The 16,223-nt window shown below is 44.6% G+C and overlaps 1 protein-coding gene across 1 annotated transcript in view; it reads right to left on the reverse strand.

Moving 5' to 3' along the window:
• Positions 1-16,223, reverse strand: part of NFKB1 (nuclear factor kappa B subunit 1) — a 100,324-nt gene that overhangs the window by 23,624 nt on the left and 60,477 nt on the right. The window contains 4 exon segments of the mRNA XM_089778052.1: positions 3,113-3,254; positions 11,893-12,075; positions 14,198-14,287; positions 15,599-15,727. Of these exon segments, the coding sequence (XP_089634178.1) occupies positions 3,113-3,254; positions 11,893-12,075; positions 14,198-14,287; positions 15,599-15,727 (544 nt within the window).

Below are 16,223 nucleotides of genomic sequence, written 5' to 3' on the forward strand. Positions count from 1 at the left end.
CCACATTGACAATCTACCTGTATCAATATCTCAACCGAAAATATACTGTTTTGCCTTTACCCTGCATTCCTTATTTTTCTTTCCTTCTCCTAATATTATTATTCTACCCTGTAAGTATATTTATCTCTGTAAAGACTTGTTAAATATACATTCCATGAAAAATTCATTAATTCCTTGAATGGCTTAATAAGGTGGGCAGCTTTAACAAGGTAACTCTTGGTCCTCTAGTGCGAAGCACAAGGTCACAAGGCTGCCAGATACTCACAATTTCCTGGGTATCAGGTGCAACTGTCTTTGTTGAAGTATTACTGAATTTATTAAATAAGCAGGTTTTTTTTATATCAATTGATTCAAAATCAAAATATATTTAAAAAAATTAGGGTCAATTACAGATACTTTCATCAGTTACATATTGTATTAAAAGGTGATCAGAACTGTTGACAGTAGATTTTAGTAGAAAAACTACAGGCAATGATCATAAGACTCTTAAGCTCTGCTTTGTAAAACAGTACTTGCAGGAAAGCTGGTAGCCACAATCCTCAAGAGTTTGCTACTGTATTTGGTATTTCTGAAGTCTGCATATGAAAGGAAAGAACTAAGTCTCAACAATCCAGAGAATGAAATCTACTATTTATCCCCATGATAGTTACAGCATGGACAGCAGTGTAAGCTTCCCCGCATTAGGTCACAGCCTTGATCCAGAAAGACTGTGTCTAGATAGTTTATTTTCCATAGATTGTTCGGTTCTTTGCCTCGGCTGAAACTGTCAATACGTTAACTGGACTAGACTGTCACTAACAATTCATTTCACAGAGAAAATTCATCACCCAAAGTTTCAACAATTTTATTGCTGATTCCTGCTCCTTCTTATTCCTGTTGTCTTCAAAGCAGATGTTGGAATGCTAAAAATTGGGCAAGCAAAGTGCTTTAAAATAACCATTGTGTCTAATAATAAAATGGCTATGAATTTGAAACACTTAATATTCCTTGCTTTTTCAGTAATATGAAATCCATTTCCACAGAAACTTCAACAAAAATAGCAACCTCCCACTAGGTTATCAACACATTTGATAGTGTGTGTATTAGTCATGTGTAATTTTTCATTCAGCAGCTAAAGCCTGTCAGCTCTGAATAGCTTTTATTGTATATTATGCTTCAATTTAGAGGAAATCAACTGATTGCAAAAGAAATACAAGACTATGTAGCACTTTAAAGACTAACAAGATGGTTTGTTAGATGATGAGCTTTTGTGGGCCAGACCCACTTCCTCAGATCAAATAGTGGAAGAAAATAGTCACAACCATATATACCAAAGGATACAATTAAAAAAATGAACACATATGAAAAGGACAAATCACATTTCAGAACAGAAGGGGGATGCGGGGGGGTGGGGGGGAGAAGGAATGTGAATGCCTGTGAGTTAATGATATTAGAGGTGGGGAAGGGTAGATGTCTGTGAGTTAATAGTATTAGAGGTGATAATTGGGGAAGCTATCTTTGTAATGGGTAAGATAGCTGGGGTCTTTGTTCAGCCCACTGTGGAGAGTGTCAAATTTTAGCATGAATGCCAGTTCAGAGGATTCCCTTTCAAGTGCAGATTTGAATGTCTTCTGAAGTAGGATGCAGGTTAGCAGGTCATTGAGACAGTGTCCTTTCTGGTTGAAATGACAAGCAACTGTTTTTTCTTTGTGATCCTGTCTAATGTCTGTTTTGTGGGCATTGACTCTTTGGCGAAGTGTCTGAGACGTTTGTCCAATGTACATAGCAGACGGACACTTTCGGCACATGATAGCATAGATTATATTTCTGGATGCGCAGGAATATGTGTTCTTGATCTTATAACTCACTTGGTTAGGCCCAATAATGGTGTCAGTAGAGTGAATATGAGTGAACACGGCTACATTTCTATCACTGATTGCAAAAGGACAGCCTAAGACCTCGATGGGATTTAAAACAAAGCCTTTGAAAAGTAGCAGTAGAAACATAGTAACTTCTTATTCAATAGATTTGTCCTTCACCTGTATTTTATTCTTTTTAGCTCTGAGGAGTCAAAGCAACTAAGGAGGACTGAACTGTATTCCTCTCTGGCTCACATAAGATCAAACAGGATTGCTAATAATTTCTGACTTCAGAGCCAGATTCTGTCGCCACTTACATCTGTGCCACCACTCTAGGCAAGGGGATTGTACAAGTATATGTGAGGGCAAACTGTAGGTCTATAGACCCATGGGAATAAACTAAGACTACTGTGCTTGCTGTCACTGAGGGACAATCAGGATGGAAACCCAGGACATCATTTCTACAGTCATTTTTCATTCTACAATGAACTGTACATTAAGTTCCACTTTAGTATACTAGGCTATGTTTACACTGCTGGCATTTGCCAACAGAGAGTATGCAAATGAAGTGCTCATTAGCATTTTGTCACGCTTCATTTGCATAACCTAGTCGAGCCGTTTTTGCGCAAGGGGTTTTTGTGCAAAAACAAGCAGAGTTGACGTTTCCTTTTTGCACAAAAACCCCGGAGAGGCAGAAGGATCTTGCGCAAAAAGGAAACGTCCACACTGCTTGTTTTTGTGCAAAATCCCCTTGTGCAAAAATGGCTTGAATACATTATGCAAATGAAGTGTGATAAAATGCTAATCAGCATACTCTCTACCGGCAAAAGCCGGCAGTGTAGACAAAGCCCTAGATTAAATGGAGCGTTGGGTGTTGCGCAGGTTCTCTGCACTGAGCTGAATTTCACTCTAAGTGCCCACGGTGAAGGATTGCACTCAAAAACAGTCCTTTGAGCCTTAGTGGTTTAAATCCAAGAATCTTAGGATGCTTTACAAACACGATTTCACTGTAATAACGAATACTGAGCTACATGAGTGTATTGTAATGAATGACATCCTTGGGGATGTAACAAGGGAAGACTAAAAAGGTGAGGTTAAGGACAAGTGGGGTTGTGAAGGTGAAAAATATTTTTCTGAAGAATAAACTCCTAGAGCAATGATCTATGACACACCCCGCAGTGCTGATGACAAAAAGGAGCTGATCACATTGCTAAGAAAACAGGGACAGAAAAGTACAAATCAAGAAACCCAGGCCTCGACCAGTAGTGACTTACTTGTCACCATTATCATCCTGGACGGCAGTAAGATGTCGCTGAACAGCGAGTAGCATCTTCACATCACCAGTTACAGCATAGTCAAAAAGAGCATTGGCGTGGCGCTTAGCAAGTTGCATTGCCTTCTCTAGGAACAGTTCATCTGCAACACAAATCATCGAGTTTAATGTAGTTACAAATGATCTCAGTGAAATGTCCTGACATAACACAACAGGTGTGGGGCTTGTAACAGGCTGGCAATGTTTTTCTGAAGCACTTCACACCATTCAGCAGGGATCCTGCCTGGGAAATGTCAAGTATATACTGTGAAGATGGTTTATTAGGTCATTAGCTTTCATGGGCCAGACCCACTTCCTTAGATCAAATAGTGGAAGAAAATTATCACAACCATATATACCAAAGGATACAATTAAAAAAATGAACACATATGAAAAGGACAAATCATATTTCAGAAGGGGGGGGAGAGGTAAATGTCTGTGAGCTAACGATATTAGAGGTGATAATTGGGGAAGCTATCTTTGTAATGGGTAAGATATACATGGCCCCACAGTATGCTAATATCTTTATGACTGACCTAGAACAACGTTTCCTCAACTCCCGTCCCCTTTTATCCCTTCTCTACTTATGCTACATCGATGACATCTTTATGACCTGGATGCATGGCCAAGAAACACTGGAGACATTCCACAGAGACTTTAACAACCTACACCCCACCATCAATCTCAGCCTGGACCATTCTACATGAGAGATCCATTTCCTGGACACCACAGTACAAATTACCAATGGAAAATTAGACACCACTCTCTACAGAAAACCCACTGACTCATACAGTTACCTACATGCTTCCAGCTCCCATCCAGAACACACCATACGATCCATCATCTATAGCCAAGCCCTTCGATACAACCGCATCTGCTCTAATCCCACTGACAGAGACCAGAAACTTCAGGATCTCTACCAAGCATTTATAAATCTCAACTACCCACCCGGAGAAATAAAAAAGCAAATTGAAAGAGCCAGACGAATACCTAGAAACCATCTACAGGCAGTCCCCAAGTTACGCGGATCCGACTTATGTCGGATCCGCAGTTACGAACAGGGCCCGTCTCCCTGGTCTCCAGCAGACCAGGGAGAGGAAGCAAAGCAGCGGAGCACGCGGGCAGCAGGACAGCCACGGCGCGTCTGGGCTGTCCCGCTGCCCCCGTGCTCCGCGGCTTTGCTCCGGACGCCTGTGGTACAGCAGCTGGGGCACTGCCGGTTGGTCCCGTAGTGCCGCTCCTGGCGCTACTGGACCAACCCGGCAGCACCCCAGCTGCTCTGCCCCAGGCGTCCCCAAGTCAGCCGCTGCTGAAACTGACAAGTGGCTGACTACAGGAAGCCCCTGCCCCGGGCTTCCTGGAATCAGCCGTTGATCAGTTTCAGCAGCAGCTGACTTGGGGATGCCTGGGGTTCTTAAGTTGAATCTGTATGTAAGTCAGAACTGGCGTCCAGATTCAGCCACTGTTGAAACGGATCAGTTTCAGCAGCGGCTGAATCTGGATGCCAGTTCCGACTTACATACAGATTCAACTTAAGAACAAACCTACAGCCCCTATCTTGTACGTAACCCGGGGACTGCCTGTACTTCAAGACAGACCCAAGAAAACCAACAATAGAACACCACTTATCACCTACAGCCCCCAACTTAAACCTGTCCAACACATTATCAATAAACTATAGCCTATAATGGAACAGGATACTAAACTCCGAGAGGCTCTGGGAGACAGACCCATAGTCTCCTATAGACAACCACCTAACCTCAAGATGATTCTTACCAACCACCACAGGACATACCACACTAATACCAACCCTGGTACCTTCCCTTGCAACAAACCCCGTTGCCAGCTTTGTCCACATATTCACTCTGCTGATACCATTATTGGACCTAACCAAGTGAGTTATAAGATCAAGAACACATATTCCTGCGCATCCAGAAATATAATTTATGCTATCATGTGCCGAAAGTGTCCGTCTGCTATGTACACCGGACAAACGTCTCAGACACTTCGCCAAAGGATCAACGCCCACAACAGATATTAGACAGGATCACAAAGAAAAAACAGTTTCTTGCCATTTCAACCAGAAACGACATTGTCTCAACGACTTGATTACCTGCATCCTGCTTCAAAGACCTTTTAAGACTACACTTGAAAGAGAATCCTCTGAACTGTCATTCATGCTTAAATTGGACACTTTACGCCTTAGTTTGAATAAAGACGCTAATTATCTTACCCATTACAAAGATAGCTTCCCCAATTATCACCTCTAATATCATTAGCTTGCAGACATTTACCTCCCCCCCAATCCCCTTATGTTCTGAAATTTGATTTGTCCTTTTCATATGTGTTCATTTTTTTAATTGTATCCTATGGTATAAATGGTCATGACAATTTTCTTCCACTATTTGATCTGAGGAAGTGGGTCTGGCCCACGAAAGCTCATCACCTAATAAACCATCTTGTTAGTTTTTAAAGTGCTACATAGTCCTATTTTTTGTTTCAGCTACACTAGACTAACACAGCTACATTTCTATCACTATACTGTGAAGTGAATTCTGTTAACTCAAAGAGGCTCCCACAGTTAATTATCACATTCAGATGTAAAGATGGAGGTAGTGACTCCTTAGAAAGACAAGCTAGTATATGAAACAAAAGAACCTATGTAGCACTTTAAAGACTAACAAGATGGTTTATTAGGTGATGAGTTTTGTGGGCCAGACCCATTTCCTCAGATCAATTTGTGGAAGAAAATTGGCACAACCATATATACCACAGGGATACAATAAAAAAAAGTGAACACATATAAAATTGACAAATCAAATTTTAGAACAGAGTGGGGGTGGGGGAAGGGGAAAGTTAATGTCTGTGAGGTAATATTAGGGGTGATAATTGGGGAAGTCATTACCTCACAGACACTAACCTTCCCCCATCACCCTCACTCCGTTCTAAAATTTGATTTGTCAATTTTATATGTGTTCAGTTTTTTTGACTGTATCCCTTTGGTATATATGGTTATGCCAATTTTCTTCCACTATTTGATATGAGGAAGTGGGTCTGGCCCACGAAAGCTCATCACCTAATAAAACCATCTTGTTAGTCTTTAAAGTATTACATAGTTCTATCTTTTGTTTCAGCTACACCAGACTAACACGGCTGCATCTCTATCACTGAGCTAGTATATGGTCTTAGTAGTGGGAGGGCGAGGAGGAAGGGAAGGAAGGAACCATAGGAACAACCACATCTGAGGAAAAGACATGGGCTGCACTCAGTTATCTTATTGTTATTTTCTGTGCTAATGAAACAAAACCCCAGGAAGGGGGTAAATTTGAATTATGCATAAAAAAGGATTATATTTGAGAGCAGCTTGGGAAGGGATCCTGCTTGGAGAACTCAGAAATACTTCATGTTTCTGTGGTTCATTCGCAAATTGCTCTCCAAACATTAATAAATGTAGCCTCACAACACATCACTTAAGCAGTTTACAGATGAGAGAACTGAGGCAAAAGAAAGTTAAATAACTTGTCAAAGGCCACACAAAAAATTTGTGGTACAGCCATGAATATAGCTCAGGTCTCACCTGCCAGGCCTGTACCTTAACTGCGAAACTATACCATATTTCCTCTTTTCACACGTGCATTAAAGAAAATTTTTAAATTAACAACAGCTTCAGATTAATGTCAAAGTAACATAACTTCAGCAATTTCAATAACCACATACGCTACAGGGGGAAAAAAGGAAAGAAAGATTTGGTTACGTCCTCTGTGGAACCAAGTGAAACTGCTGACCAAATAAAATTCACAGTTCCCAGGAATGGGAATATGGTGAAGCGGGTGAGGCGAAACAAAGTTTAAAATTACATTTACCATTCTGGAGAGCACTGTCAATTGTGCCAGACAGTCTATATTCCTAACCATCCCAAAGTGAGATTTCATGGGACCTTGTAACATGTTAGTAAGAGGAATCAAGGGAAATAGCAGTTGCCAGCTATAACATACATGTGCACTCTGAAAAAAGGGATTCAGGACTTTTTGCTATGTAAAAAATGAGTCTGTAATACTTGGATAAAAGATATTCTTTAACTATGGTCAGTACTAATGCTCATCTTCTTTCTGTAGGCCACTCACTCGGGGTTGCATAATTATACCCCAGTCAGGCTCACGTTCTATTCAGCAGAGGACAGTGGCTCCTGTAGGCCAGTGATTCTGGAATTATGGTCCCTTCCAGGTGGCCTGTGGCTCAAGCTCAGCCTGCCCCCTTGTAGTGGGGAGCTGACACTCCAGCTTGCACCCTCCTCCCCCACAACACTGGAGCACTAGCGTCAGCTTCCTGCTGGGGGGAGGGAGGGGAGAAAGCCCTGAGCCTTACTGCACGATATGGCTCGTACGGAAGAAGGAGAGCCATAAGAGGCTCTGCATGCTGCCCCGTCCTCGGCTGCGGGAACAGCATTGCATGGATGTGCTGCCAGGAGGCTTTCCCTGCTGCTCCCATTGGTCGGAATCCGGCAAATGGGAGCAGCAGGAAGCCATGCCTGGGACAGGATGCCTGGGAGTGGAATGGCTCCTGTACCCTACCTCCAAACCAAACCTTGCACCCTCACCCCTTCCTACATCCCACCTCCTGCCCAGATCTTGCACCCCCCAACCCCATCCCGCATGTTGGCAGCCCCAGCCAGCACAATGAACCCCTCATTTTGGTACCCACCCAAAGCCTAGGGGAGTCCACAAAATCCACTTAGCCTGGAACCCCTGAAAAGTAAATCTGGCCTATGAGAAGCTCTGAACCTCAGTCCTCCCCCTTGCCCCATGGGGCTGGAGTGCCAGAGGAGTCTCAGCTGGGGGCCACATCAGTGAGGGTTGGGGGTTCTGGGAGGGGATATTTTGCTTCTCACTTGTGTGGTCCCCAACTGATTTTTCTGTGGGTCAGTGGCCCCTGACACAAAAAAGGTTCCCCACCCCTGCCATAAAGAAAAAATTGAACCCCTTTGTGTGGGACATAAATTAATATTTTACTTTATTTAAAAGGAAGTTTGATAAACATGAGAAAGTGAAAGCACTTAATTTGTTTAATGATTTAAATTAATATTTCCTTCCTTCTGGTTAAATTAAACCAGTCTCCCTAGCTACAGCACTAGCAAAATGGCTCGGGTGTAATTGTGCAATTAACTGTGAGTTTCCATTAGCAAATGATAGTCCGCAGAAAGGTTTGCATTGAGCCAGGTAGGTGACAGGCTAAAAAGTTTCAGAACCACTACTATAGACACATGATAAGTTTGTCACTTATAACTGATTACTACTGCTCAGCACTAAATAACAGATTTAAGTTAAGTCTACACTGGCATTTTACCGTGCTGTAACTTTCTGGCTCAAGGGTGTGAAAAAACATTCCCCGCCCCACCGAGAACAGCAAGTTACAGAGCTGTAAAGCACCAGTGTGAACCAGGCTACAGTGCTGGGAGTGGCACTCCAAGCGCAGTTATCTACTCCGCTTGTGGTTTTGTCAGAAAAATGGCGATTTTTCTGACAAAACTTGAGGAACGTCCACACTGCAATTGTGTTCTTCCACAAGAAAATTGAAAGAAGAGAGGGTTTTTCTTGGTAGCGGTAATCCTCATTCTATGAGGAAGAAGCCTTTTTGCGAAAGAGCTCTTTGGCAAAAAGGCATGTGTGGACGGGGAAGAGAGAGTGGAAGAAGAGGAAAAAGCACAGGTGTCCTGGTGGCCATTCCATCCACAGCAATCACAGCTTATATGTGAGAGACTGTCCATTCAGTCTGGATGCTCTCTTTCGAAAAAACAGATCACTTTTTTGATGCACTTTTACAGTGTGAACACTCTCTTTCGGAAGATTTTTTTCGGAAGCTCTCTTCGTCTAGATGTAGCCTTAGAGTGCTAGAGAGATATTTTCCAGTGCTCATGCAGTGGCTGTACTTGAAACTTTCAAGTTTAGATAAAGCTTTAGTAACTAACACTAATGCAATCAACACACAAAGGCTATGTCTATACTGTGCATTGTTATGCAAGAAGATATGCAAATGAGGCACAGGAATGAATACTGTCACACCTCATTTGCATACCTAATGAGCTGCCATTTTTGTGGAAAGGAGCTTTGAGCAAGAAGGAGCTGCCTACATTGCTCCTTCTTGCACAAAAAACTCCTCTTGCGCAGGAGCCGTTCTACCGTTTATTTTCAGGAAGAACGGCTCCTGCGCAAGAGGAGTTTTTTGCGCAAGAAGGAGCAATGTAGAGAGCTCCTTGCGCAAAACCCTCTTCCGCAAAATGGCGGCTCATTAGGTATGCATATTAGGCACAGCAATATTCATCCCCGTGCCTCATTTGCATATCTTCTTGCGCAACAAAGTGCAGTATAGACGTAGCCAAAATGTATGTCTAGATAGGACACCATAAGCAACACTATCTCTTTTGTTCCAGATTTTTGTATAAACAGGATACTGAATCTCACTGGTTTGTCATAATGAACTCTATTTGGGTATAGACCTACTATTTTGTCACTGGAATAAGAAAAGATACATTTCCCCTAAGCCCTGTTGTCAAAACTGTTCAGATTACATTAGCCGTTGATTGAGTGCACTTAACAGACCCAATTCTTCTGTATATAAGTCTTCACACAAATTGGTGTCCCTGTTTCTTTACTTTTTTTCCTGGGTAATTGATAAATAAGTAACAGTCAGCTTCCTGATGTGCTGTTTATTACTCAACCACTAGACACCACAATCAAAGCCCCTCCTATCTTTGGAAACAGCGGAAAGACAACAACAATGCTCCCTTATACAAGTGCATACCCATCAATTACTAGTTTTATTTCCTGAACTAATCCAGATGTTGACTCTCAGAGACAACAAGGAGCAATTTCTCTCTAGGGCACCACATGATCTCTAAAGTGCCAAGAATCCACTTACGAAAGGCTTCAATACTGAAAACTTATTACTGTATGAACTTGTTTTCTCAATCCGATGTCTAATTGTTATCGTAAATGACACATAATGAAACCAGCATGCAACATACCATGGCCCTTTCTCCATAAAGGAAGAGCATTCTGTACGAAAGAGATACACTATCACATTATATGTGGGACAGAAAAGCAAGCTCCTTCTCTGTTATAACAACTTGAAGCAGGGGTGGGAAATAATTTTTGCGTGGGGGGCCACTTAAAATTTTTTTGAAGTAGCCCTGGGCCACCTTGGAAGGGGCGGGGCCTAAACAGGAAGGGGCAGGGCTACCCCGTCCCCAGACCACGATTGCCCACCCTTCCCAATAGGCACTCATGTCCTGGAAGAGGCTTGGCACGCTCCCTCACGCCAATCAGCCAATCAGGGCCTGGGGGCAGGGAAGCACCCAAAGCCTCCTCCCGCCCTGCGAGGAGCACTCTGAAGTGCAGTGGGCTACTCGCTTACTGGGTCAGGGCGAAGGAAGCTTCACGCAGCTCCCCCCGCCCCCAGACCCTGATTGGCCTGGGGGTGGGGGAGCACACGAAGCCTCCTCCGCTCTCCCCCCACCCCTGCAAGCAGCGTGCGGGGCTTCCAATTAAAGCCTGGGGGCGGGGGAGCACCCGAAACCTTCTTTGTTCTGCCCCAGGGCGGGAGGAGGCTTCGCGTGCCCCCCCGCCAATTAAGGCTGCTCGCAGGGCGGGGGAAGAGCGGAGAAGGCTTCCCTGCTCCCCCGCCCCCAGACTCTAATTGGCTTGGGGGCAGGAGAGCAGCAGGGCCTCTGCGGGCCGGATCCACCTGCTTGGCGGGCCAGATTTGGCCCACGGAGGCCTGTTTGCCCACCCTTGACTTACAGCATGTCTTTGGGGAATGATACAAGATACACATGGCCTGGTTTTGAAAGCTGTTGACTTGGATGGGAGTTCTGAGCACTCAAGACCTCTAAAAATCTGACTAGCTAACCCTCATAACATGGACTGATCTGACTGTCAGCAAAAGGAAGCTTGACAGGGAAAAGGAAGCTACATTTATAATCTCCAGAGGGTTAATATCCTTGTACAAAAAGACTTCCTTCAAACATTCCTTCTCTCTTTTCTGTTTTGTATACTTAAACTGTGAAGCAATGCTGATTTGATTGTTTAATTTTATTCTTTATTTGGCAATGGATGAAGTTTATATTAAAATTTAATATTTAATAACATGCTTTGCGTGCAATTTGGAAATAGATTTGCATGTAATTTGCAAAAATTGCATACTTGGAAACACCACCTTTCCACACACATAATGAAACCTGTTAAGTATAAAGGACCAAACTTTTTGCTGATTTACATCTTGTGTAACACTATTAACTTCAATGGGATCTCAGGCACTAGGAGGCAGTGCAAAAGCACAAGGGCTTTCTAATAGATGGCATGGACATACATGGATCGTGGGAGATGCCAGGTTTAGAAGGCTGATCTTCTAACATTTCTAAGTAGGAACAAATGTTAACTCTTCCATCCCTGCAAAGATGGAAACTGTGAGAGGGAACTTGTGACTCTTCCAGTCCTTGACACAGGCTTCTTCCATATAAGAGACGGACTCTATGAATGGCCCTACATAAACTGAGGTTATGTCTACACTACCAGGTTATTTTGAAATAAGTTATTTCAAAATAAAAACTCCAGAAATAATTATTTCAAAATAAAATTATTCCTCTTCATAAGCAGGAGTTTTTATTTCAAAACAACAGGCCTGGTAGTGTGGACACTCGCCTTGTTATTTCGAAATATGTAGACATGCCCCGACTTCTACACTTACCCAGTAACCTGCAATCTGCTTCCGCTACTCCAGCTGTACATGCCTCCTCCTTATTATCACCACCACAAACTCTGGAGTTACTTCTCTCTGGGATTTCCACTTTTTGGTTGTGTTTCACATCTGGTTTGTTGTCCTGTTTATTGCAGCTTTCCTCACCCTGTTCAGTAGTATTGTCTGAAATTCCTAAAAAACATCAATGAAAAGCATGAGACTTTGGATATCATGATTGTTTTGTACAAATGATAATATTTTGTGGGTCTCATTCACACCCTCATGAAATCAAAGGAAAGATGCCGAATTACTTTACTCTGCACTGGATCAGTTCCTGTATCATTAAATGCTATAGAGTCACTACACTCAAGTTCACTACCCAGAGAGAAACATATGGAAACGTAACTCTTTCTGAAGTTATTTAACATGTTCACTTTACCAACCCTCATATTAAAGGATAAAATTAAATAAACTTATTTTCTGAACAAACATCGGAATGAATTCTGATCTTAGTTGCAATGTTACACGTCTGCAGTATTGCCACCAAAGCCAATATAATCATTCCAGATTGACACTGGTATAACTGATAGTAGAATTTATCCCACAGATGTTGCCAGACAATAGGAGAAGGAAAGCACAGCTGGGACCAACTCACTAGAAAGGAGAGGAGAAGGGGCAGGGACCATGCAGTAACTTTTAAAAGGGCTGCTGTAGATCACTCTTGCCCCAGATCAATAAGGCACTGCTGCAAGTAGAGACGTAAAGGGCTAACCAGTTACCCAATAAGCACTACCTTACCGCCATGCTGTTTAGGCTAACTAGCAAACCAGCGCCCAGCCGGAGCAGCCCCCCCAGCCAATTAACTCGTTAATATTTTAAATGAGAAAGTTTACAGCCCTAACTGTGAGGCATTTATTCACAGAAATAGGGTGCTTCCCAGTGCTCTCTCTGAGGTGCTGTTACTTTGAACACCATCTACCCCACAGCTTGGGCTTACTACATGTACAAACATGTCTCGTGCTTGATGTGTACTCATTTAATATTCATGTCATGTGATATCACCCCACACAGTTTTTCTGAAGCCTGGAATTTTTCATTTTCAGGGAAAATGAGTTCTCCCGAGGTTACTAAAGTGGCCTCTCCAGGCCAATAAAGACAAACACCACAGTTCATTGGCCAATTCTCAGGTCCTGGGGAAAACTTTTGGCTGCTTATAAACATCAACTCCAGTCAAGAGCATATATTTTTGGCCATTAAAATGTCGGCATTTGCCAATCTAATTATTGCCTGTTCTAATCCTAGGGGTAACCGTAGTATTTGGGACAGCAGTGAGGTGTTTTGTTGGCTAAGGCTGACATTTAATGATCACTGTAAACACATGTGAGTATTTACACACACATTTTAATCCTGTCTGAGTCCAGTTTGGAGTGACCAAGCATCATTGCTTTGGTAGCCATTAACATAAGTTACTGATTAGTGAAGCAAAATGGTAAACTAAAGATTATTGTTGGAATCTGGCTACAGGCAGTCCCTGGGTTACGTACAAGATAGGGACTGTAGGTTTGTTCTTAAGTTGAATTTGTATGTAATTTGGAACTGGCTCCAGATTCAGCTGCTGCCACTGAAACTGACCAGGGGCTGACTACAGGAAGCCCGAGGCAGAGTTGCTCTACCCCCAGCTTCCTGGAATCAGCCTGATCAGTTTCAACAGCTGCTGAATCTGGAGCCTGGGACAGAACAGCTGGGGCGCTGCCCGGTAGGTTCCCACAGGACCAACCCGGCAGCACCCCAGCTGCTCTACCCGAGGCGTCCCGCAACAAAAGCCTGGTCTGCTGGGGGGAGGAGGGAGGGCGCACTAGCTGCGCCTCCTCCCCCCCCAGCAGACCAGGGAGACCCGAGCAAAGCCGCACAGGCGGGATGCCGCCTGTGCGGCTTTGATCCTGTCTCCCTGGTCTGCTGGGGGGGTCCAGCAAGCCGCTGGACCCCCCCCCCAGCAGACCAGGGACACCCGAACAAAGCCGCCGCCTGGGCGGCTTTGCTCGTTTGCCCGGGAGCAAAGCCGCCCAGGCGACGGGACCCCTGCCGCCTGGGCGGCTTTGCTCCTGTCCCTCTGGTCTTCTGGGGGGGTCCAGCGGCTTCGCTGGACCCTCCCAGCAGACCAGGGAGACCGGGAGAAGCTTTTCTCGCTCCGGAGGACATGGGTGGCGATCCGCCGCCCGTGAGCTCCGGGGTGAGAAAAGCCCCGTTCGTAAGTGCGGATCCGACATAAGTCGGATCCGCGTAAGTCGGGGACTGCCTGTATTTTGTTTCTTACCATGTTTCATTCCAGCACTAGACTTCGTGGTGCCTGGGTGGAAAGGCATTCCTCCATAAGACGAATACCCATAGGAGGGGTATCCATACCCTAGAAACAACAGCAATGCAAAAGGAAAAAAGAAGAACTGGAATTATTCTTCAGCATAAAACCAAGCAATATCATGAAAATCCAATGCTCAGCCAAAGGCTCTATTTCATTTGCAGATCCTAGAAATTTGTCTTTGGATTTTCCACCCGGCTAAAATAACATGTTCCGGATGAAAGTCCAACCTCTCCGCCCTATGATAATAAACGGAGAGTCTAAATGCGTGACTAAGCAGCATCCTCCACCTCTGCAGTTCTCAGAATTGATGAGGAAGCATACCACTTCTACTGCTCAACAAAGGGCTTGGCATGCTGCCCAAATGATAGTAATTAGTGTAGTTGTTATGGATTTTTATTCTGATCCCATGCTTTAGACTGGGGTGGGGAACTGCTGGCCCGTGGGCCAAATCTGTCCCCCTGCTTAATTTACTCTTGTCCATTGGCAAGCCTCTGTGCAGAGAGCCTCAATGACACCTTCGCAAGCCTGGAACTACGAGCACCTGCTTGCCTGTCACAGGGGGCAACAGAGAAGCTTTGGGGAGAGACTACTTGTCTGCCCCCACAGCTCCTAGGCACAGGGATGGAGGATCAGGGAAGCCCTAAGTCTCTGAGTGTCCCATGGCCAATGGGAGCTGTGGGGACAGCACCTGTAGGTGGGAGCAGCACACCCCGTGCAGTTGCCTGGTCACGTCGTGGCAGCATCCAGGAGGTACGTGGGGGCGGGGGCAGGACAGCGGGGAGACTGCCTTAGCTCTGCTGCGGCACCAACAGGAAGCAGTCTGAGGTAAGTGGCGCCTGATCAGAACCTGTTCCCCTCACCGTTCCCATACCTCAACCCCCACCAGAGCCCTGAGCCCCCTCCTGTGCCCCAACACCCTTCCAGGTCATGCACCTCTAGCCCAAGCCCCCCTACCCAAGTGGGAACTGCCTCCCACACCCTAACTCCATCCCAGAGCCTGCACCACCACCCAAAACCGCTGCTCCAGCCATAAGCCCCTCCTGCACTCCCAACCCCCTGCCCTGAGCCTGCTTCCACAGCCAAACTCTCTCCCAGACTCTGCACCCTATTCTCCTGCCCCATGTCAGAGCCTCCTCCCTCACTCTAAACCCCCCATTTCTGGCCCCACTCCAGAGCCCAGGGGAAGTCCCAAGCCGCCTCCCTGCCGTCGGAGCTATGAGTGGTCTACGACTGATTTTTTTCTGTGGGTTAGTGAGCTTGATAGAAAAAAGGTTCCCCACCCCTGGTCTAGGGGAACGAACCACACACGTCAAAGTTTAAAGCTTATGCTTCAGATCAAAAATATTTTCTCTTTACCTGAACCAGCACCACTTCCTCCTCCTCCATACATTCCACCCCCTCCACCTCCGGCTCCACTGCCTCCACCATAACCATCAGAAAAATTAGGCATGAGCTTTTGTCGCTTCCTCTGAACTTCCTCTTTATCTGTGTTTTGGGGTGAGAAACAGCAAAAAGGAGAGGATGAGTCAAATCTGTCACCAGCTGGGGACAGGAAAGAGCACTGGTACTGAATGTATTTCTAAAAAACAATAGTTTAATGGGAAATCAGAAGTGCTGTAAGTAGGGTAAACTTTTTCAGGTCCAAACAACAGATCACTTTTGTACAGCAAGAATTGGTGACATATTCAAGAAAGCGACAAACCAAGCAACATTCTCAGAAAGCAGAGAATCAAAGACAGTCACGCACATGGATCCATATGGCTTTTCTAGTAGTGCATCTGGTGCTACAATACCCAAATTAAGATGACTGAGACAGAACATGGCAAAGACATGTAAGTGTCTACATCACTTTTGAAAATGGGACTTAGACTCCTAAGTCACATAAATGGTTTTGTAAATTTTGCCCATTGGGAACAAAGGGCAATTTTCTCTATCAAACATATGCATTCTAGAAAAAGACCCATTTGGGAATGGGATTACT

Source organism: Pelodiscus sinensis, chromosome 4 (genome assembly GCF_052426305.1).
Source record: "Pelodiscus sinensis isolate ZL-2025 chromosome 4, ASM5242630v1, whole genome shotgun sequence".
Taxonomy (NCBI): domain Eukaryota; kingdom Metazoa; phylum Chordata; order Testudines; family Trionychidae; genus Pelodiscus; species Pelodiscus sinensis.